The sequence below is a fragment of the Corvus kubaryi genome, unplaced genomic scaffold, assembly GCF_017639235.1.
Source record: "Corvus kubaryi isolate FWS band 111438036 unplaced genomic scaffold, C.kubaryi_AGA036_p1.0 37334, whole genome shotgun sequence".
Lineage (NCBI taxonomy): Eukaryota > Metazoa > Chordata > Aves > Passeriformes > Corvidae > Corvus > Corvus kubaryi.
Window position 1 is genome coordinate 24993641 of NW_024581108.1, and position 22755 is coordinate 25016395.

The 22755-nt window shown below is 48.0% G+C and overlaps 2 protein-coding genes across 3 annotated transcripts in view; one reads left to right on the forward strand and one right to left on the reverse strand.

Annotated features, from left to right (window-relative positions):
• The window catches only part of MIER1 (MIER1 transcriptional regulator), a 32090-nt gene extending 18823 nt beyond the window's left edge, over positions 1-13267 (forward strand). For both annotated transcript variants that reach the window (XM_042030950.1, XM_042030949.1), the window contains 9 exons: positions 968-1100; positions 2717-2781; positions 3097-3169; positions 4766-4917; positions 5528-5609; positions 6539-6633; positions 7282-7409; positions 9000-9139; positions 10211-13267. In XM_042030950.1, coding sequence (XP_041886884.1) covers positions 968-1100; positions 2717-2781; positions 3097-3169; positions 4766-4917; positions 5528-5609; positions 6539-6633; positions 7282-7409; positions 9000-9139; positions 10211-10536 — 1194 coding nt within the window. In that variant the 3' untranslated portion in view covers positions 10537-13267. The remainder of the gene's footprint in view (positions 1-967; positions 1101-2716; positions 2782-3096; positions 3170-4765; positions 4918-5527; positions 5610-6538; positions 6634-7281; positions 7410-8999; positions 9140-10210) is intronic.
• A 357-nt stretch (positions 13268-13624) lies between these two features.
• Positions 13625-22740, reverse strand: SLC35D1 (solute carrier family 35 member D1). The gene is made up of 12 exons (XM_042030955.1): positions 22654-22740; positions 22271-22304; positions 22110-22196; positions 21664-21731; positions 21135-21206; positions 20518-20586; positions 20138-20240; positions 19506-19598; positions 16993-17060; positions 16551-16629; positions 16308-16390; positions 13625-15744 (listed from the first exon to the last, which is right to left on the reverse strand). Exons 3-12 carry the CDS (start codon positions 22194-22196, stop codon positions 15636-15638), a joined length of 831 nt encoding a protein of 276 aa, XP_041886889.1. The 5' UTR covers positions 22271-22304; positions 22654-22740; the 3' UTR covers positions 13625-15635.
• Between the last annotated feature and the right edge of the window lie 15 nt (positions 22741-22755).

Here is a 22755-nt window from a genome sequence, read left to right on the forward strand (position 1 = left end):
GTTCAGCCCATCCCAGCCCTGCACTGGGAGCAGGCACTCCCCAGTCCATCCCAGTTGGATTTTAGGTGCCTGGGCCCTGAGCTGGCTCGGCTGGGCTGGGAGTTCAGAGCTCCGAGGCACAAAATGCAGCTGTGGGGGTGGAATAATTGTATAAATCATTGAAGCTTTCCCTGCAAGTGCTCATCTCTGCACAGCCTATTTAGCTCCCCTGCACTTAGCTGGGTTCTATTTTTAATCTGCTTTAAGCTGCACATGTGACAATGCTCTGGTGGCTGCTGAAGGTGCACATCAATGTGTGCTGGGCCTGATGCTCCAGGGCCACGAGCAGCCACTGTGTGTGCAACATAAAACACAGCAAGGACACAAACAGCATGCTTTGAAGTAGAAAAAAAAAAAGATTTGTTAAAAAAATATTTATGATTTTCGTTTTCTCTGCTTGTAATGATTCCCATAGTTGTGGTGGTTTATCCTCTCATAAAGGAATTGATTCTAATTTTTGATCTTGACTCAGTGGACCGAGCCAACCCTGCTGTTCCTGTGGAGCTGAACCACTCTGTGCACATGAATTTTTATGGAAGATACCATTTCCATCTAAATCCCTCCTCTTTTCATTGAAAATTCATAAGAAAGGACTTTCAAGACCAAAGTAAAATTTAAAGTGAAATGAAATCCAGTGAAAACCACAAAGATTAAAAAAAGCAAAGATTACGATTTCATTTGGGTTCGTATTTCTGATTTGTTACAGTCTGGCTGTTCTATTGATCTGCTTCAAATCCTGCTCAAAAAATAACCTCAGGATGTGTTCACACGTTGAAATGGTACATTTGTGGTGGCTCAGCCTGGACAGGCCACAAATAAAAGAGATTTGGGGTTGATCTGTTGATAATCCTGGCAAAAATATTGCCACAATCACATTTCTCACTAGCAGGGATAACTGAGCTGCTGTTTATTTTTTTCCATGTGTCAGGAGGAGACCATAAAAGATTCCTCAGGGCAGGAAGATGAGACCCAGTCCTCAAATGATGACCCAGCCCCATCTGTTGCTTCTCAAGACCCCCAGGAGATCATTCGCCCTCGGCGGTGTAAATATTTTGATACAAGTAAGTCCAGTTCAATAAATCTCAGTATCACTGACTTCTGGTAAGCTCAGCTCCAGTTAAGCCAGTATTCTGTGCCACAAGTGCATGTTGATCCCCAAAAATACTGAGTTTTCCTCTTCATGCCACTGCTGTTGATGAGAATTATCCTCGAAACAAAAGGCAGAAAAGTCCTGGTTTTAGCGGAGTGCTCTGCTGACTCTGTGTGAGGAGGGGAGATGTTCTCTGGTCTTAGAAGAGAGGATGAAATTCGGGGGAAAATTGAAATTTGAAATTTTACAGATTAAAATTAATTGGTGTGCTCTGATTATTTGCCAAAGCCTGTGCTCTGTCCTCATCCAAATGAGCTCAGAGTCCACCTGAAGGGAAAAATAAACTGAAATTTTCTATGAATAGAACCCAGATTTCCTCACAAACAGGAAAGCAGTAAAATCTGGAAAAGGCCAAGAATTGTTAACCCTGAAATAATGAAGAGGGGGGTCACAAAGAAGAAAATTTGCTTCAAGAATTCCATGTTTGATTCTGTTGCCAGCATTGAACTGATCCTTTTCTCTCTTACTTTGTTTACAAACTGATTTTGCATCCACTGCTGTTGTAGCTGTCCCTTCAGGCAACTCTGATTTCCCTGGAATCTCCCCTGGTGGGATCTGAACCTTTTGAGCTGCTTGGGACAGCAGATATTTTACCTTTCTGTAATGAAAGTGACTTTTGGTATTTGAATTCCTTGTGTTCTGTGTTTGAACAAATAAAAGGTTCCTCACCATACCTTACTCTTGGTATTTATTAGTTATGACTTTGTAGAAATGCAGTTTTTAATCTGGAGTTTATTTAACTCCAGAATTGCCACGGAACCTTTAAATGTAAATGAACAAATGTGTGGCTGTGCAGAGGATTGCAGGTATCTTCAATAAATTCCTATTTTTAAGCATAGAATTAACTTAATTCAAGTGTATTGCGTTAGGTTTGGGGGGTTTTTACAGCTTTCAGCTGTGTAAAAAATGTCATTTGATGCATAAATAATTTTAATGTTGCTATATCATTCAGTACATAAACCAGCACCTTGTGAAAGGCAACTGGCCTATATCATAAAGAGCTTAACATTCCTGGCAATCCTTATCCCAAATAATCTGTTGGAAGGGCTGTTGTGCCTAAATCCTAAATCCCAGGAAGACACACTTCCAGATTTCTCACACCTCCTGCTGAGATCTGCCTTAAATTCCCTGACAGCTGGAAAAGAGCAGCAGGAACTAAGCCAGGAGCTCATGGAAAAGGGGTTGAAGCCTGCAAAAATATTCCCACAAATTTAGAATAAACTTGGATGTGCACCATTCAAAGCTGAAGGAGAAGAAATCTAAATGTAGTAACACGATTTAGGGATGTGTTTATTTGTGCCTGAACTTCTCAGAGCCTGTTGTGTACCTTAATCCAAATGTGGGTGGGTCGTTTTTTAATCTTGTCACTGCTGAGCCATTAATGTTGTCCCCAAAAGTGTCCCTTGCTCTGGTGGGGCAGAGATAAGGAGGGAGGGAGGGAGCAGAGCGGGGCTGGAGGCTGCTGGGCTCGGAGGCCTCTGCCACCCCTGCTCTTCTTGGCTTCAATGTCTGCAAAATTTCTTGTAGATAGTGAAATAGAGGAGGAATCTGAAGAAGATGAAGATTATATTCCCTCAGAAGACTGGAAAAAGGTAAATACTCAGCCGGTATTTCATGGATAATAAATTAATCTGTTACTGGGTAACTCTGAGCTCTGTACAGCACCCAAATCCTCTGTGGTTTTTCCCCATAAATAAGAGAGTTTTGATAATGAGAAGTCTTTGAGTCCTCCCCAAACAATCAGAAATCCATTTCCATGTATCTGTTTGAGATTTTTGAGCTGTTCTTTGCGTTTTTAAATTTCAAACAATGAAAGTTTTAAGAGGGGAGGAAAAAAGATGTGGTCGTGCTCCTGTTTGCCAACAAAAAATCTCAGGGTTGCTTCACTTCTTTTTATTTCCAAACAGGAAATCATGGTGGGCTCTATGTTTCAAGCTGAAATTCCAGCTGGCACCTGCAAATACAAAGAGAATGAAAAAGGTGAGACTTGACCATTATTGCTGTTTGGGATTAATGTCTAATTAGGAGGAAAAAAAAGATTTGATTGGTGTCATGAGCCTTGCTAATGACAATAAATAAATGAGTGACAATTAGAGCCACCATCTCAAATTATAGCTCATCCTGTACTTCATGAGGGCGAGAGGAAGAGGAAAAGAAGGATTTTATTCCTGGCCTGATGCCTCTTGAACCCTTGGATTCTGATTTAGCGATGCACACAAGCTGTAACCTCTTCACTTATAGATTTAGGGAAAAAAAACAGCTAATGGAGAAATTGTCTTTCTGGAACTGGATTAGCACATTAAAAGAGGCAAAATGGTACCAGCAGCTTTGATTTTCACGTTTTGTACCTCTTCAATCAGCAATAAAAAGTTCTACTTTTGTAGATTTTTTTTTTCCCCAGGAATTTTTCACCTTGTCTCAACCAGAGGCTTTGGCTGGATCGTGTCAGGAAAGGCAGATCCAGTTTAAACCCAGCTGTGAACATAAAGGAAGCCAATTTTCCTGCTCATTCAGCCCATTCCTAAGAATTTGCTCCCACTGCAGGTCAATGAGGATGGATTTTCTGTAGCTTTATATAATTTAGTTTTTAAATAACCAGCACAAAACCAGGAGCCTTCCTAGAATCCAGCTTTATACTCAATTATCTCATTGCCCAGAGAGGTTGTGGCTTCCCCATCCCTGGAAGTGTCCAAGGCCAGGCTGGACAGGGCTTGGAGCAGCTGGGATAGGGGAAGGTGTCCCTGCCCATGGAATTGGATGGGCTTTAAGGTCCATTCCAACCCAAACCGTTCCAGGATTCTCTGAGGGTTCCTAGAGTTCTTTTTTTCTTGAATCAGCAGCCAAACGGAGTCAATTGAGTTGTACCCTTTGAAAGAAAAACCTCCCAGAAAACTCTTGGGAGCTGTTCCCAAAGTGTATCCTGGCTGAAATGAAGCTGCTTTCTTTTCAAGGCACTTCATCATTTTCTTTGCCCCTTTGAGGGTTTTTATTTGTATTTATTTCCATGTTAAAATACTTTTTCCGAGCAGAGATTCATCTCTCAACCCCTCTGTACCTCCCTTCCTGTGCTGACCATGCTTTCCCAAGCATTCCTCTTGGAATCAGTGTTCAAATTCCTTTCTTGCTGACCTTTCTAAGGTTGTTGGAGACCACAGCCAAGGTCTGGATATTTTTCTGCTTTAATAGCCAGAATTTCACTTTATTTTGCTACAATCCAAAGCTTGGCTCTTCCAAAATAAAACTTGGAGATAATCAGGGGATATCTCACTTGGCCCACGTTTCTCCATTAATTTCAGTTTACTGTGGCTTCCCTGCTCTCAAACTCCTGTGGAGGCTCTGGGAGAGGTGGAGATTAAAATTCTGGAGTTGCAGAATGAGTCCTATAATCCAGAACCCAGACTATGCCAGGGATTTGAAGGCAAAGTACAAAATCCAAGTCATTTGGATCTCTGCATCCAGGAGATTTTACCTGTGTGTTCCCAATTAATGTGCTCCAGTGATCTTCAGGTTTATCAGAGACAATAAATGTCTTAATAATCACTTGATTTTCTTGTGTTCTCCCTGGGGTTTATCCAGTGTATGAAAATGATGATCAGCTGCTCTGGAATCCTGACTTTTTACCAGAGGATAAAGTCATAGAATTCCTAAATGAAGCCTCGAGGCGCACGGGAGAGGAGAAAGGCCTGGATGCAATTCCTGAGGGATCCCATATTAAAGACAATGAGCAGGTATAGAAAAATAACCACAATGTGTCGTTTATTTTATAGAATTAATCATCCTTTTATTTCATTTTACTCCCAAGAGTTAAAATTGTGCTTGAGACAGTTTTATTGCTCCTTGTGGAAATAGAAACGATGAGGTTTTTACCTCTTAGTGAATATTAAACTGTTGACTTGGGCTTAATGCTGGTTTATATAAAATAAATATATAATAGAAGATAAATAAAATCAAGGCTTTATTTTCTATATAAATCTGTGTGAGTTAATTCTCTCAGGCACAGAATTTTTCAGTTATAAAATTTTCAATTCTCTATGAATGCACACTTATTTTTTTCTTCATTTATTCTTTTTTTTTCTTCATACCCAAAAAAAGCCCTACCTCAGTTTTACAAATGTGTGTAGTGGATGAAAAAGTTGCAGTGCTTTGCCTGGGTATATTTTTGTTATGTAAATAGAGATTTGGGAATTTAGACACAGTAAATACATCTTAAATTACACTGCATTCATTCCAAGAGTTTAATCTAAACAGGTATCAGTGATTTTCTGAGCGTGCTGCTGTGGCACAGCATAATTTGGGTGGTCTCTGGAGTGTTAAATGTGTGGATTTTCCTCTCTCCAGGCATTGTATGAACTGGTGAAGTGCAATTTTGATACTGAGGAATCATTACGAAGGCTGAGATTTAATGTCAAAGCAGCCAGAGGTGAGCGTGCACTGAAAAGGACTTTGTTTAAATTCCTGAATTTTCATTTTATTTCTCACCCAGGCTTGGGGTTTTGCTGTCACCAGGCTGAGAAGGTTGATTTAAGCTTCATTTAAATGCAGCCTCAGTGAATCTCTCATTGTTCTCTGGGAGAATGGAATCAGCAGATGTGTAAATTCACTTCCTGTCCATAGAGCTTGATAGAAATATCTGTGGCTTCAGCAGCAACTTAAAATTCAAAATGACTTCTTAACAACTCAACTGTGCATTTTGTAGGTGTTTTTATTGTGCTCTTCTAGAGCTTTCAGTCATCAAAGTGAACACAGCAAATATGAGACATAAAATGAAATCATTCTAAAGGAAGGAGCAAATAAAGCTTTTATTTTACCAAGTGCAGCATTGAAAACCCTGATCTTAAAGGTGCTGTGGGAGCCTTGAGCATTTCCTGTGCTGTTATTGATCCCTGCGTTCAAACAGCAAACTGAGGAACAACAAACTGAGGGAAGAAGACAGGAGCTGTTTTCCCACACATTGATCTGTTGGTGCTGCTTCCCAACCTCTCCCGAGTTCCCTGGGCACGGCACGAGGCAGCAATGATCAAAGAAATGAGATTACTTTGTTCTCCCACTGTTTTAAACCTTATTTACTTGTGACCTGAAGAATCAATGAGGCCAGATCATAATCAGTTTATAGCAGTCCCTACAAACCAGCTCCTGCCAGCAGCCACATTTCCCTATCTTGTCCTTAGAAGGGAGAATTTCCATTATTATACTAAAAGGTGAAATTCCTGGAAGTGGTTCCTATGGAGTCAGCAGCTGGAGAAAGGACCCTGCTCATCCCAGATGTTTTCTGTCACTTCAGTTGGCTTTTAGTGGCTTTTTAAATTAAATATTGTCTTTCTTGCATTTTTATTTTTGATTTTCCTATAGAAGAATTATCTGTTTGGACGGAAGAGGAGTGCAGGAATTTTGAACAAGGGCTGAAAGTCTATGGCAAGGATTTCCATGTGATTCAGGCAAACAAGGTAAACTCTAAGTGCAATTCTCACTTTTTACATTTTAAAACCATATAATTGTAAATAAATAAATTTCCTTGATAAAGAAGTGAACAAAATCATTTTATTTTTAGCTGTAGAATCCCAGAATCCCCAAATGGGTTGGGTTGAAAGGGACCTTAGAGATCCCATTCCACCCCCTGCCATGGGCAGGGACACTTCCACTATCCCAGCTTGCTTCAGCCTGGCCTTGGACACTTCCAGGGATGGATCCAGGGGCAGCCACAGCTTCTCTGGGCACCCTGTGCCAGGGAGGAATTTTTTCCCACTATTTTCAGCCAAATTGGTTCTCAAAGCCCAGAATTTGTAACTGTGGAAGTGCAGAAATCCTGCAAAACTCCTGTGGGAAGAGCTGCCTCCCTGGAGCCTGGCTCTGGGCTGAAGGGACTCTGGCCACCCTTGGAATATTCCTCCTGGAGCTGTTCCTTGCATGACATCTCCAATATTTTTAGAAACACCCTTAACTTCCATTTCTGGGCCTTTGAAATTCTGAGCCAAGAGTGTCCACTAATCCAAGCAGCTTTGACGTGGAATTTTACACTTTTTGCTGGAAATGCTGGCTTTTTTTGGCCCAGAAGTACCTTTAAATTCACGAGGATTGCTTGGCCCCTGTTCCAGGTGCGGACCCGCTCCGTGGGGGAATGTGTGGCCTTCTATTACATGTGGAAGAAGTCGGAGCGTTACGATTTCTTCGCTCAGCAGACCCGTTTTGGGAAGAAAAAATACAACCTGCACCCCGGGGTCACGTAAGATGTGCCTGATTTCATCATTTCATTGTCATGCTGGGGTTAAATCTGTATTTCATCCTGCTCTCAGCTGAAAACTGAGGGGTTCAGAGGCGAATTTGCAGCAGGAAACAGCCAAAGTGTAAAAAATGTCATTGGTGTGTATAAATAATCTGTAAAATACATTTATTTGGACTAAGGCCAACACTTTGCATTGAGCAGCAATTTGAGTTCTGTTAGAATTCCGTTGGTTTTCTTTTTAAATGTAAATAGGTTTTTCTTTTCAATGCTTGTTTTAATTAAATATGTTTTGTACAAAAGCAGTAACCACAAGTTTCAGGTGGAATTTGTGGTGCATTGTTTGTCAGTCATTCTGGCCAGCACAACACCAAGTCCCAGGGCATTTGGGGTATCCATAACTCCTTTTCCCATTCCCGTCCTTGCTGAGGAAAGAGGGAATGTGTGAGCAGAGCTGCATTCCCAGCTCAGATCCAGCTTGTTCTCCTGCCCTTCATTCCAAAGCTCTGATCTGGCTGTCCCACTCTTTCCACTGCCTCTTGCCAAGCTTTTTTACTATTATTTTCATTCCTCATTTGTTCCTGGCTCCTCTGTTGATCCTTCCTTGGCATATTATTGTTTCTCCAAACATCTGAGGGCTGTGTGACACCCAGAGTTGCCATCTGGGACTTTGTGGATGTTACAGAGAGTTTCTTAACTGCTTGGCAGGGACTGTCTGGCTCCTCCTCTCCTCCCATCTCTTGCTGGGTTTTTTTTTCCCCTATTTTCCATTTTTCCCCAGATGAGGCATTTTTGGTTGTTAATCACTCAAACCTCTCTTCCTGCAGTTGGCTGTGCAGGGGCAGCAGCAGCAGTGTCATTAAGGATCAGACTTGTCTGTTCTTGAATGATTTTGCAGATAAATTAGGGAATTCAGGGTGCAATTCCAGCATGATGACGTGTGAGGAGATGCTGATCCAGCCTTCCCACCACACATCCAAGGGCTTTACCCACCAGCTCCCTTTGTTTCAGTCTTCCATTCCTGACCTAAGCTGGAGCACTGGAATCAGTGGCAGAGATGGGAATGTCTTCAACTCTGGAGTTTTTCACTTGGTTTTGACTTTACCCCTTTGGGGTCCTTGTGCACAAATGTGATTTATATTTACTGGAATGGTTTGTTCTTGGTGACTCAGCAAATTGCGAGGGTTTAGTGCCTGAAGGGATCACCTTGGAAGCACAGCCACAACATAAAACATTTGGAATCATGGAATGGTTTGGGTTGGGAGGGACCTTAAAGCCCACCCGGTGCCACCCCTGCCATGGGCAGGGACACCTCCCACTGTCCCAGGCTGCTCCAAGCCCCAATGTCCAGCCTGGCCTTGGGCACTGCCAGGGATCCAGGGGCAGCCCCAGCTGCTCTGGGCACCCTGTGCCAGGGCCTGCCCACCCTCCCAGGGAACAATTCCTTCCCAAAATCCCATCCATCCCTGCCCTCTGGCAGTGGGAAGCCTTTCCCACAGAATAGGCCATGCCTGCAGTGTGTGCAGGGGTATTTCCACCCCAGTACCACCAAGCTTTCCCAGCCAGGGCTGAGTGTGTGTGTGTGTTGTGCAGGGATTACATGGATCGGCTCCTGGATGAGAGTGAGAGTGCTGCTTCCAGCAGAGCTCCGTCCCCTCCGCCCACCGCCTCCAACAGCAGCACCAGCCAGTCCGAGAGGGACGACAGCACCACCAGCAGCAGCAACCAGAACGGTGAGAGGGGCCCTGTCCTGCCACAGTCACACAGCTCCAGCCTGCTCGGGGTCAGGAGGGACCTTAGAGCCCACCCAGTGCCACCCCTGCCATGGCAGGGACACCTCCCACTGTCCCAGGCTGCTCCCAGCCCCAATGTCCAGCCTGGCCTTGGGCACTGCCAGGGATCCAGGGGCAGCCCCAGCTGCTCTGGGCACCCTGTGCCAGGGCCTCACCTCCCTCCCAAGGAACAATTCCTGCCCAAGATCCCATCCAGCCCTGCCCTCTTACCAGTTTAATACCATTCCCTGTGTCCTGTCCCTCCATGCCTTGTCCCCAGTCCCTCTGCAGCTCTCCTGGAGCCCCTTCAGGCCCTGCCAGGGGCTCTGAGCTCTCCCAAAACCTTCCCTTCTCCAGGTGAGCACCCCCAGACACAAACAGCCTGTTGTAGTTTAAGTATTTTCTCAGCTTTAAGTTTAAAACTGGTTTTTTCAAAACCCCTCCATGTTTGCATTTAGGGCAGGGGCCTTGCCTTGAAGATAAATTCCCCCCTGGAATTTCCTGTTAACTGTGATTTGTGAGTTCTTGTCCCTGCTGTGCCAGTGGAGAGGTGTAATGCCAATGCTGGGAGGGGTCCTGAGCAGGACACTGAGCCCCTGAGGGGGGAGCTGGGCTGGGGGCAGCTCCCTGGGGCTCCTCAGGAGCTCTTCCCCCAGCCCTGGGCCTTGGAAGGGAGTTGGGAATGGGAGAGCAGCCAGGAAGAAAAGCGAGGAGAGCCGAGCTGAGGGAGGAGCTCAGGGACTCACTCAGAGTGTGGAAATCACCTGGAAACTGCACAAAATGCCCAGGTGAGGAGAGTCCACCTGCAGCTCCTGGAGTTCTGGGATTCCAGGACATTCTCTGCTCCTTTATAGGACTTCCACAAACTCCCTGTGTCATTTGTATGCACGTCATTCCCACAGTGAGGATAAGGAGAAAAACAGTGAATTTTTAATCATTTGAGTTCAGGTTCTGCTTTCCTGACCCAGCCCAGGCTGTTCTGTTGCTGCTGATGCTGCTGTGCTTTGCTGATGGGGTTTCTCTCCCACCCAGGTGTCTCTGCCAACGGCCCAGGGGAGGTGCCAGGGAAAGAGGAGGCAAAGCTCGAGGGATTGCACGTGAATGGACCTTCCAGTGGGAAGAAAACACCTCACACGGAGCTGGATACCAATGGGTATGAACCTGAAAACCTCTCCATTGACCCCAAACTTGCTCATTCAGCTTCAAGGAATGACCCTGAGCTGGAAGAAAAGAGTGAAAGACCTCTGAAAAGAAGGAGAATTAACAGCAATGGGAAGGAGAGTCCAGGTGCTTCAGAGTTCTTCCAGGAAGCCAACTCCCACGGGAAGCTGGAGGAGCTAGAAACTTTGGATGACTGAGTGCTGGGAGCTGATTTTATTCCTTGGAGTAAATTTTGGGTGTCTAAAATTTTCAGGGTTGATGGGTTACCTTACAAAATCCAGTTCCATAAACAATCTGAGATTTTTTTTTTGTTTCCTGAGACCTTCTAGTTGGCTCTAAAGATCTGATGATTTGGTGGTTTTTTCAGTGCTGAAAAGCAGCAGGAGAATATTGAATTTCTCAGAGCTGGCAGCTGCAGTTCTGGGATAAAAGGCCCTTAAACATTTGAGGAACAAAGCAGAGAGTTGCTGCAAAAATACTCCCAGCCTAATACATTAAAGAATGTGTTAATACAGCATTTAATGTATAATACAGCATTTAATAAGTGTACAAGTGAACAAAGCATTTGGGGCTTTGCAGGAAGTGAAAATAAAACAGGAAAAGCCAAGACAGAGCAGGCACAGAGACTTCCACTCCTGCTGGAGAGAGGAAAATGTCATCCCATCATTAAGGAACCCTCATGAATCCTGAAAGTTATGAGCACAACTATTTTTATATATAGAAGTTTTAAAAGGTAAATAAATAAACCAGGTCAGGTTTGTCTATGTAAAATTGTTGACATCAATGATGTCTTTCCATATTCTTTATCTGGGCTAAAGAAATACATTCTGTATTTTTCCAGATTTCTCTGTAGCCTTTGAAAGATTTTTACAGTACTTATGTCTTGATTGAACTGTCCTTTCTTAAAACAAAAGCTTGTATAATTTTCTTACCTTGTACAGTTGGTAAACTTTTATGAGAGAGTTGATACCCTGAGTCTAATGTCAGCTTCCTTTTATTTTGCTGAAGTCTTTTCTAAAAAAAAATACCCAACCAAAAACAAAACAAAAAACAAACAAACAAAAAAAACTGAAACCAAACCAATGGAGTTAAAAATTAATCACCAACGTGTTAATTTTCTTCCCAGAAACTGGTAAATAATTAACATAAGAATGGTTAGAAGGCATTTGATGATTTTGGAAACGTGGTTTTTTTTTTTTTCCTTGTTTCATGGCAAATAATGATGTTTAAATTTTTGTTAAGCATGCTGCTTGCATTGCACACATTTCCTTGCTTTCTTTCTCCCTTTCCTCACTTTATTTGGAACTTGGAGAAATTTCACAGCAGCCAAATTCTGGAGTTTACTGAACCTTCTTCAAGTTCAGCCGTCCATTATCCACTGGTTTATTTCCAGTCTGTCACCTGCCACGTTTCAGGGAGCACAGCAAGGGCTGGAGTGTGGCTGGACTGGTTGGAAATGCAGCTGGAAACTGGTGCTGGACTGGAATTCCTGAGGACCACAGGGATGGCTTCAGTGGGAGCAGCACACACAGGTCAGAGGTTGGACTTGATGATCTCAAAGGTCTTTCCCAACCTAGTAAATCCTGGGATTGTGTATTGGTGCACAGGGATGCACTCACCTGGAGAAGGGAGAGGAGGAATTTAAGATTGAGCTATGGAGAACTAATTTCAGTGTGAAAACCAAAAATTGCTTATAAATAAATGTGGAGGGGGTGATGCTCACCGTGCCAGCAGCACCACTGAAAAGCTGTGGATGTAGGATTTACATCCATCAGCCTGGAACATTTTAAATCCAAATTCATTTTGGTTTTGTTTGGTTTCTTTCAGCCCAGCTCCAGTTCTACTCTGCCAAAATCCGGGAAAATTGTTCCTTTGTGTCATGGATAACCCTGTGTCCTCCTCCTCACAACTGTGCTGTTTATCCTTAACTGGTTCTTTTCTCTTCAAGTTTATGGTTCCAGTTGAAATGAATGGTTTGAAGTGCATGTTTCAACCCAAACCCCACTGCTGAGGGGTTGGGCTGATTGGGTTTCTTCTCCACTGAACTTCCCTTGGACTTTGTGATGAGGAGTGAGCCAAATCCTCGAGGTGTGGATGGGTTATGGATGGAGGAACCTGCTGTTCCCAGCTCTTCCTGCCAGCCCTGTTCCTGGAGAGGCTCTGGGTGAGGTTCATTAATTAAGGCCTGTGTTAATTAAGGAATGCAGTGATTAATGCCTGAGGCAAAGGTTGCTGTTAACTCTCCCCTCTGGTTATGAGCAGAACCCCAAAGTTTCCCCTTGGCTCAAAAACGGTTCTACACAAGCACAATCCTATTTTCAGTTTTATTTTGATGCTCTTTGTTTTTGGTTGCAACTTGGAAATACTTCCCAAAAATCCATAGGAAAGTTTCCCAGTGAATTGTCTCAGGCTCATGTGTGAAATCCAGCACTGTGTATATTTTCAGGAATGTTGCTTTGTTTTTTATCTTTCCTTTATTTTTTTTTCTTTTGGTGATATGTAGAAGAGACCTGACATTCCATAATCCACTATGTAATGCTCAGCTAGACTTGGAGAATATTTAATTCTAATTTACCTTTTGTTTATGCTGGTGTTTTATACAATACTTTGTTCATGTTTCAAACTGCAGCCACTAGAACTCGATAAAAGTCATTGCACTACTAAAGCTACTTCAAACCCTGGAAATCTGCTAACTTTGCCTTCATTTTCCAAGCCTTCAGTACAGTTGGGAATGCAATCCAACAGGAAATCCTTGGGCTTCCCAAAGGGTTCAATGTGCTATAGGATGTCCACACACACACAAACCCTACAGATCAGTTTGATACATTTTTCCCACACAGTATTTTGCACTGTTAGTAATTCCCTCCTCTTATTCCCCTTCCCTGTCTGCAATTCTGGAAAAGCTTATTAAAATATTTTTAAACTTACTGTCTGCATCCAAAATTCCTGACTCTTTCTGCTCCAGAGGGTGGAATATTTCTGCTCAGAGGATGGGAAGCCCCAGGCTGCTGCAGCAGCAGTGACTCTGTTACTCTGCAGTGAAACCCATGGGAACAAACCCCCCTTTTCTGGATGAACTTCCAGCTGTTTCCTTCATTCCCCAGAAACAGGGCTGTCCTCCACATCCCCTCTCAAGGAATATTCAAAGCTGGAAACCCAGGAGACCTCTCCTCACCCTGCTGGAACTGGGAGGTTGTCAGAGCCCCCTAAATCCCTGATTTATCCACCCATCCTCTTCAGCCTTTTCCTGCTGCTCAGGGAAGGGAGGGGTGAGGCAGGAACAGCTTTGGTTCATTGGTTTATTGGAAGCAAATACAAAAATACAGAGGCACATAAATCCTGTCTGCTCTCATTGCTCACATCCACAGCCTGCCATACATTCAGATTTTCAGCACTAAAATGCTCATTTTGTAAATAGATTCTCTATAGAAAACATTTTTTTAGTCAATTAAGAGCATAGAAAATACTGTTAGAGGAACTCTTGACTTTCCCAGTGTTTAGGATCCAGCAGGATCCTGGCATGGACAAAATAAGCTTTAAAAATACTTCCCTGTTAGGACTCCAAATCTAACCAGTAGATTCAAAAACAAACATAAAATCATAAAAAAACCCCTCTGACAGAATCAACCTCCTGGCTGTGAACTCAGCACGGCGGAGTCGGAGCACACGTGGGAAAAAGGGATTTGGGAATGCTGCAGGAGAGGAAGGAGGAGGTGGGAGGGGCCCCAGCCCCACATGGATACTGGGAACCAGCACGGGGACCAGCAACCCCAGCTGGGCTGGGACTGGGGGGCTTCTGCACAGCAGGAAGGGCTTGCCAGCCTCCCTCCCCTGGGATAAAGCTTAGGTTTTACTGGAATTTTGGGAGACAATCAGGGATCGCTTTTTTACTGTGCTCTGAGGGGGAACCCGCTGAGGGGCTGCTCCAGAACACCCCAACTCCCTACAGTGCCCACACAATCCCACAAAAAAAGGGGGAAGTTGTGGCTCTGGAATTGTTGGAGCAGGCAGCAGCTCACTCACTGCACACCAGGCTGGAGCAGCACCCTCACACAAAATCTCTTTCCCATCCAAAAACTTCCCAAAAACTCCAACAAATGCAGCTTTGCCCGAGAGCAGTTCCAGCTGGAGCAAGTATCTCCCAAAAAACCCCAATGTCAGTGTCTGGAGAAGCTGTTTGGGTACAAAAATCTCTAAAAACATTATTTTACCAAAAGTTTTTTTAACCGAACTTAAAAACAATTCTTTTTAACCCAAAAGACAACCCAAAGGGACCTGGAAAGAAGTGCTGGGTAAAACAACCTTTAAAAGTCAGTGACCACCACCCAATGCATGAAAATTCCCATTCTTTTGGTGGGTCACAAACCCAGGGTGACTCATTCCATGGAACACAAGAATTGTGGGGCCCCCTGTACTTGCCAAAAAAGAAGATTTGTGCCTCTTCCAGGGGTGGGAGCTGCAGCCTTTGCAGATTCCCTGGATGTGCTGTGCCAGGTGGGACAACCTCAGCTCTCCTGTGATCCCAGCAGCTTCTCCCTGGTGGATCTTCCCAGTAAGGCCAGCAGCTTTCCCAAATCCAAGGCTTTCTGACCCCAGGTGAGGGAGGCTGCAGAACTCAGCAGTGGCAGGGAAAACCTTCCTGCTGGGAATGTCCCCGAGCCTCACAAAGAAGAGAATGCAAGGCTCTGCTAAGCCCAGGAGGGCAAACCCAGCTTGAAAAGCGGGTTAATGGAACAAAAAACCAGAAAATAACCAGAAAACAGCTCAAACTGAAGTCCAGAGAGCACTGAACATTCATCCAAGAGGTTTTGGCCCAGCCCAGGAGCATCCTGCATCTTCCAGGGAATGCCGGCGCTGGCATCCTCGGAGCCGGGTGCCACGGCATTCCCTCCCTTCCAGAGGGAGCGGGCTGGGCACGGAGCCAGCCCCAGCATCCCTCCACTGAGGAGCAGATCCTCGGATCCCACGGAGCAGATCCAGCCAGGGATACCCCTGGCACATCCCTCAGAGCAGAACGTCTTCCAGCCCTCGCCCTGCCCGCTGCTCGTGCCCATCTCCGCTGCCGACTCCCAGCTTGATTAGAAACCCATTAATTCCTCCCGATCACACTTAATTAGGCTCATCCTTCCCCTTGCAGGCCGCTCTCTTCCCAAGGATTTGTGAAGGCAGCAATCTCAGCTGTGCAAATTAAGAGCATCCCCATGGCTCCTGGCAGGCGCCCCGGATCCCTTCCCACGTCCTGCCCGCGATCAAGCGAACAGGAAGAGGTTGGTTCCCAAAAAAAGCCTCTCCCTGCTCACACGGAGCTTTTCCCTTTAATATCCATCTTGCTGCCAGCATCCGACTCCTTGTTCATTTGCTCCTCGGTGAAAGTGATGTAGGAATACACCAGGCTTCCAGCAATACTGCAAGAGATTCAGGGAACACGTTGGGAATGAGCTCGGCTCCTGCAGCAGCCACACAGCCCCGCCCCAGGAAAAGCCAGGGCCACGGGACAAGGATCTGCTGGAATTTCCATGGAAACTGCCAGTTTTCCTCCTAAACCCAGGTATCTTGTTTCATTCCTGCCCAAACGCTTCCCAGCCTAGGGCTGGATCCATCCCACCCCCAAAGGGATCCTGCTGAAGGACAGGGAAGGAACAGGAAGACTCCCCCAACACCAGCCCAGAAGGGAGACTTTTCCAAAAGGTGAATAATAATACCAGGTGAAAGAACCCCAAAAATTCTTCTTTTGCTGCCTTCATTCCATTGGCAACTCTGGGAAAACTCAAATTTTCCTGCTAAAATACTCCTGTGGATTCTCCTGGCTTTGAAACAAGCCAAGTCTGGGAGCATCCCACAGCCTGAGCAGGGACCAAGCACAAGAACCCAATTCCATGGGGGTTTTTCGGGGAAAAAAATCCATTAAATCAGTCAAATCATTTCCGTTTCACCCCAATTTTCACTTACAAATCATAAATAATCTTACCTGATATTCAGACCAATGAAGTTCATCCATGTAAAAATATAATCTCCTCCAAAAAACATCCCAATATAGGTTATTAAAATATTCTGCAAAGGAACAAGATGGGAGGAACAAACAGCCTGAGACACGGGAATGTACGGAAAAGGGAATGCAGGGTGGGGAACGGGGAGGACACGGGGGGCTGTCGTGAGGGGTTAATGCAATTCCCAAGGGATAACGAGGTGATTTCCTGGGAATGCCACTCACCTTAATGCAGCCAACTATTGTAGTTGTAAGAGCAGAGTTGTACTGAGTGCACAGAACCGTGGAGTACATCAAAATAAACCTACAGAAAAGAGCCACCATCAGGGACACGCCTTGGGAATCCCCTCATCCCATCACCCTGGCCATGGAAGGGGTCCCTGCCCTTCAGGGAATGAGGTGAGCTTAAGGTCCCTCCCAAGCCAAAACATTTCAGCATTCCATGACCCATTCCCATCCTTTCTCCAGCAGTATTTATCCCACCACTTTTTTACCACTTGGAGGAAGGTGGGAGATAATTCCCACCCCCCCCCCAACTCTCAGCAATGGTGTCCCTGTAAGGACTGAGGATTTATTAGGAATTTTTCATAATATAAGGGCACCAAAATTCCCAACTTCCGGAATGGAAACTCCTTCCCTGCTCCCAGGCCAGCATCCCAGTCCTTACCCCATCACACACGACAGCGTGAACTGCACGACGAAGAACGTGTCTGCCCAGCCCTGGTATTCCATTGCCTGCAGGAAACACCAGCTTCAGACCCTCGGGAAGCACAGAATTCCCAGCAAGACAAGGAACAACCCCCCAGCATCGGCTTTCACCTCACAGCAGGAAAAACCAACCCAATTCCCAGCCTGGAGTGACATCCCGGGGCTGTGGGAAGGCCGGGGGTCCCCACTGGCATCACCTCCAGCCTCAGCACTCAGCTCATCCCTGCTGGAAAAAGCAGGGAACGAGTTCACACACCAGAGGAATCAGGAGAGGCATCTCCCAGCTGGCTGTTATCCAGAATTGGATCACTCTGGAATTCCTTCACTGCAAACACTCAGACAGCACATCCCAAGGGAGGTGTAACCTCCGGAGACGCTGCTGACAGAGCGGCTCAAGGCAGCCTGGCTTTCAGGGAAGCGCTTTTTTCCTGGGATTTTGGAGCATCTGGAGTGCTGGGTCCAGTGCTGGGCAGTGCCACAGACAGGGAGAGTCCAGAGGGGTCACCAAGATCCTGCAGAGACTGGAGCATCTCCCTGAGGAGAGCTCGGAGCAGGCTCCAGGATCTCACCCAGGGAGCCGAGGAGAAGGAGCCAGGCTCTTCCAGAGGTGCCCAGGGACAGGACCACGGAGCCAGGGGCACACACGGACACACAGGAGGATCCCTCTGGATGTCTGCAGGCACTTGGAGAGGGTGCACAGGTTGCCCAGGGAAGTGGTGGAGTCTCCACCCTTGGAGACAGCCAGAATCCGAGTGGAATCCTCATCTGCTCCAGAGGGACCAGGGGCACCCCAGAGGGCCCTGCCAGCCTCAGCCACGAGCAGGGCAGGGCAAGAGCTGCTTCCCTCACTCCCTTCCCAGCCAGCCAGGGAATGCCAAAGCACCCAGAACCCGGCCAGGCAGCTGGGAATGCACTTCCCACACGGCCACGGACCTCCAGCCCTGGAGGGACCTTCCTGTGGATCATCCACCCCCTTCTCCCCCAGGAACTCCTCGCAGGGCTTTGCTCAGCACCCCCAGCACACCGCTCACAAAGCAGGATGTGTTCCCTGGGATGCCTCTTAAGGAACCACAAGAATTCCCAGATCCACAGGCACAGGAAAGGCTCCCAGCCCCCCCCAGGCACAGGCCCTTCCCAAGGGGGTTTTCCTGGAGCTGCCAAGGCGGAGTTTCCTGGCAGCAGCCCCGGCACACAGCGCATCTTTGTCCAGCAGTGCCGGGCCTGGCAGAAAGGAGTTTATTCAGGGGAAAAGCAAATAAAAAAAGGCCATTTCTCTCTCCAGGCTGAACAGAGGCTGCTCACAGCAGCATTTCCCTGCCCAGGCTCAGCTCCCGCTCCTAAATGAGCACTTTATCCCAAATCCAGCCCTCGGAGCCGCTCCGGAGGGTGGGGCTGAGCCACCTTCACCCGCTGCTAATCCCAGCTCCGTATCCGGGGCTCCAAGCCCCTAATGGGGACAAAGCCACCAGGCTGGGACAGAGGGGGCTGGCAGGGCCCCCCAGGGTCACCCACAGGGTGGGCAACACCTCCAGCCTTTGGAGGAGGGAATTTATCTGAATCCCCTGCACAGGGAGAGGGGGACGCCGAAAAAACAGGCAGGAAAAAGGGATTTCTTGCTCAGGAGAGCCAGCTGCACATCAGGGAGTGCAATAAAAATACCAATCAAATGTAAAAAATAATAGTAATGGTAGTAATAGCAGGAACAACAATTAATAATAATAATAATAATAATGGACCAGAGGAATAATAATAATAATAATAATAATAATAATAATGGAAGAATTTCACATATACAGGACCAGAGGAATAATAATAATAATAATAATAATAATGGAAGAATTTCACGTATACAGGACCAGAGGAATAATAATCATAATCATAATCATAATGAAGAATTTCATGTATACAGGATCAGAGGTAAATTATTATTATTATTATTATTAGTCATAATAATAATAACAACAATAATAAAAAGAAGAACTTAACACATACAGGACCAGAGATAAAATTTTAAAAAAATTTTTAAAAAAATAATAGAAGAATTCAATGTATACAGGACCAGAAGTAAAATATTATTATTATTATTAATAATAATAATAATAATTTCACATCTTCAGGACCCCAGCCCTGATGGGGCACCACAAGCAAACTGAACCCACACAGCAACTCAGCAAAACTGCCCCAGCGAGAGGGGAAGGGCAGAAAAAAAGTTTGAAGAACCTTATTGATTCTAAAAATGCTCAGCTTCTTTAAATAATATTCGGGTTTTCTTCTCGCTCTCCACTTCCCCATTCCTCAGGCATTACAAAAATGCCTGAATGGAGCAACTCCGGGGGTTTGGGTCCAACGTAAAAGTCGCAGTTCCTTTGTGCTGAGGTGGCTTTGGGGCAGTGACCCCCCCACCCCTTGCCCCCCCATGCTGTCCATAGAGTTGTGCCACTAAAACCATGGATTTTGGGATGGGAATCCTACCTTCTGTGCATCTCCAGTGATGTAGGCAATGGCCAGGGTGGGGACGATCATGAACAGTGCATTGTAGTAGAGCAGACCGTACTTCCCCAGCTCCTGGAGATGGGAAATACCCATGGGTTTGAGTGGGAACAGAAAATCTTTCTCATATTGCTGCTGGGACTGGGCCTGGAGCTGAATCCATGTGGGATTCTCTGAGACAGAGGAGCTGGAGGGTGGGAATTTTTAAGTATCTTGGAATCCCAGACTGGACTGGGTTGGGAGGGACCTTAAAGCTCATCCAGTCCCACAGGCAGGGACACTTTCTGCTATGCCAGGCTGCTCCAGCCTGGCCTTGGACACTGCCAGGGATCCAGGGGCAGCCACAGCTGCTCTGGGAAATCCATTCCAGGGTCTCATCACCCTCCCAGCCAGGAATTCCCAATTCCCCATATCCCGTCCATCCCTTCCCTCTGGCAGTGGGCAGCCATTCCCTGTGTCCTGTCCCTCCATCCCCTGCCCCAAGTCCCTCTCCAGCTCTGGACAGGAGATTTTGGGAGAGGGATGGCTGAGCCTCCCCCCTTTGCCCTCCCAGAATAAGCTGGTGACAAGCCCAGCCCAACATCCCAACATCCCAAAGCTGAAGGTCACCCCACCTTTGAATCCAGCTTCTGTTTCACGTAGGCACCGTTTGCAGCCGTTAAGGCATCGTTAATGAGGATAAAAATGTATCCTTCCAGATCGAATGCCAAGTCAGCACTGGGAAAGGGAAAAAGCAGGAGTTAAAGCTCTGGGCTGCGCAGGGACAACGCTTGGAAGAGTCCTTCCACCTTCTGTGGAGCCAGCAAGTTGTCAGGAAAAGTTAATCATGGGAGGAGGGGTTGGGATTTGGGTCAGGAAAACATTCTTTCCTACTGGAGAGCACGTCTGGAGAGGGGAAAGTCGGTGTTTAATCCCTCTCTGCTTGGGACACACCGTGGAACTCGATTCCCATTAGCACGGAGCCTCTGGAGATGTGGGAATGGGGACAGCTCACCTGGCAGCTACAAATGCACCAAAGATCATAGCAAATACTGTCATCTGAATGCTCCAGGAAAACTTCTTCCTGGAAAAGAGAGGCAGGAGGACACGGCATCAGCCACAGTTCGGTCCTTGGGAATACTCTGAGGGCTTTGGAGCAGAGCAGGGAGAAGCTTTTCCTCCTCTGGAAAGGGGGGAAAAACCCCAAACCAACCCCAAACAAACCAAGCTGTGCAGGAGCTGCGAGTAAAGACATTTTTAGCCAATTATCTCTGCGATTTTTTGGAAGATAAAGAACTCAGCCTCGAGGAGTTGGGAGTTTATGGAGGGAGAGCTGCAGCTCTGCCTGAGGCAGGGAAGGGCTCAGCCAGGCACGGAGCAGCTCCCAGCCCTGGGAAGGGGCTGTGGGCACTCTGGGAGTGGTTTGGGGTCCCTGCAGGAACCAGGGCTGGCACAGCCAGGCTGCTGGACACGCACACAGAGCACATCCCTCTCTCCCAGATCCCTTTGGGAAAGGGATCGGGACAAGCTGCTCCTGCACCCACCTCCTCCCAGCCCAGCCCGGAGCCAAACCCCGGCCAGGCAGCCCCGGAACCCGAGCCCGGAGCTGTCACACGGGCTGGGGACACTCACTTGAGCAAGAATCCTTCGGCAAACATCGTAAACAGGATGGAAAACCTCCGCAGGACGGTGAACATGGGCAGGCTGCAGGAGGAAGGGGCAGCGCGGTGAAAGGGTGTTCCCCCCTCCCCACATCCCAAATGGAGCAGGGATACGGGTTCTGGGAAACAGCACGGATTGGCCTGCCCGTTCCCTTACGGGAATGGCATTGCTCCTTATGGGAATGGCATTGCTCCCACACCCACTTTGATCTGACCCTGCCAGGGTGGGGGACCCCAAGGACGCCCCCAGACCCTCACCCCACGGATGAGGGCCAGCCCCGTGTCCCTCCCTGCCCGAGGGAAGCATTTGGGAACTCGCACGTGGCACATTCCCTCGTGGGCAGGGAAGGAAGTGCGTGGCCCCGAGCGGCTCCTGCCTGGATCACCCAGAGCCCGCACAGCCCCGGGGCCCGGCAGCGGCTCCCTGGAAAACCCTCCGGCAATCCTGGAAACCCCCAAGGCCCTGTTAAACCCCCCCTGTGCCGGAAACCCATCCGTACTTCAGTTTCTTTGTGCTGAACAGTCCTGTGATCTGGTTCCCGAAGTACAGAAGAGGTAGAGGAAATGTCTGGAAAGAAGCGGGATAAGGCTCCGTGAGCGACCCGAGGTGCCCGGGGAGCTCCCCAGAGCACCCTCCGCGGATAAATATAGACACGGAATTATTCCCACCCCGCCGTGGAAGCCTCCACACGCACACACGTGTCCCGGAGCTGCTCCGTGGCCGCAGGATCCCGGGAACGGGCACGGGCATCCCGCTGCCAAAGAGCCCGTGGTGGGCACGGAGCCCCGGAGCTGGGGACAGGGGCCCAGGGAGGGGAGCTGGGTGTCTGGAAAAGGGAGCTGGGTGCTGGGGAGGGGAGCTGGGTGCTTGGGAGGGGATTTGGGTGCTCGAGGAGGGGAACTGGGTGTCTGGAAAAGGGAGCTGGGCGCTGGGGAGGGGTCTCACCCGCCGGGGGACGTGTCTGTCCAGGTCAGGGAACTTGACCACCCGCAGCGCCTTCCCCGCCCAGAGCACGGCCACCGTCGCCAGCATCTGCAAGAGAGCAGGGGGTCACCCCACGGGCCCCCAAAACACGGGGCGCGGGGACACGGGGGGGTCCCACTCACCTGGCCCAGCCCCACGCACAGCGAGGACGGGAACCTGCGGGAGGAAAGCACAAATCAGGGGGGGCACCCGCACCGGGGGGGTCCCGGAGGCCACGAACCCACAGCCGGGGGGGGCGGGCAGGGGGACACCCAGGGAGCGGAAAGGGTGCGGTGGGTGGAGGGGGGCAGCCCCAAAGCAGGGGGTGCAGGGGGGGTGCCAAGGGCTGGGACGGACCCCCGGGCCCGCGGGGTCCCCCCCGGGGTGAGCGGCGGGGGCCCCCCCGGGGGGGGGAGGTCCCGATACCCATCCCACGGGGGGCTCCGCACGCCGATCCCGGGCGGGTACCCCGATCCCAGAGGGGCTATCCCGATCCCGGGGGGGGGTCCCGCCGGCGCGGCCGTACCCGTAGGTGGTGAGGACGCTCTTGTTGACGACGACGATGAGGAAGGAGCTGAGGCCGTAGAAGGCGGCGGCCAGCAGGCGCAGGCAGAGCGGCGGGGCCGCC

Bases quoted from the DNA above. Each gene is read 5' to 3' on its own strand.
- SLC35D1 (XM_042030955.1), bottom strand. From the start codon at position 22,196: ATGCTGGCGACGGTGGCCGTGCTCTGGGCGGGGAAGGCGCTGCGGGTG. The intron at 16,630-16,992 runs GTAAGGACTGGG...TCTTTTCTGTAG, and splicing joins ACGCTGTCGTGTGTGATGGG to GTTTATTTTGATGTACTCCA. The intron at 15,745-16,307 runs GTAAGATTATTT...AATCTCTTGCAG, and splicing joins TTCATTGGTCTGAATATCAG to TATTGCTGGAAGCCTGGTGT.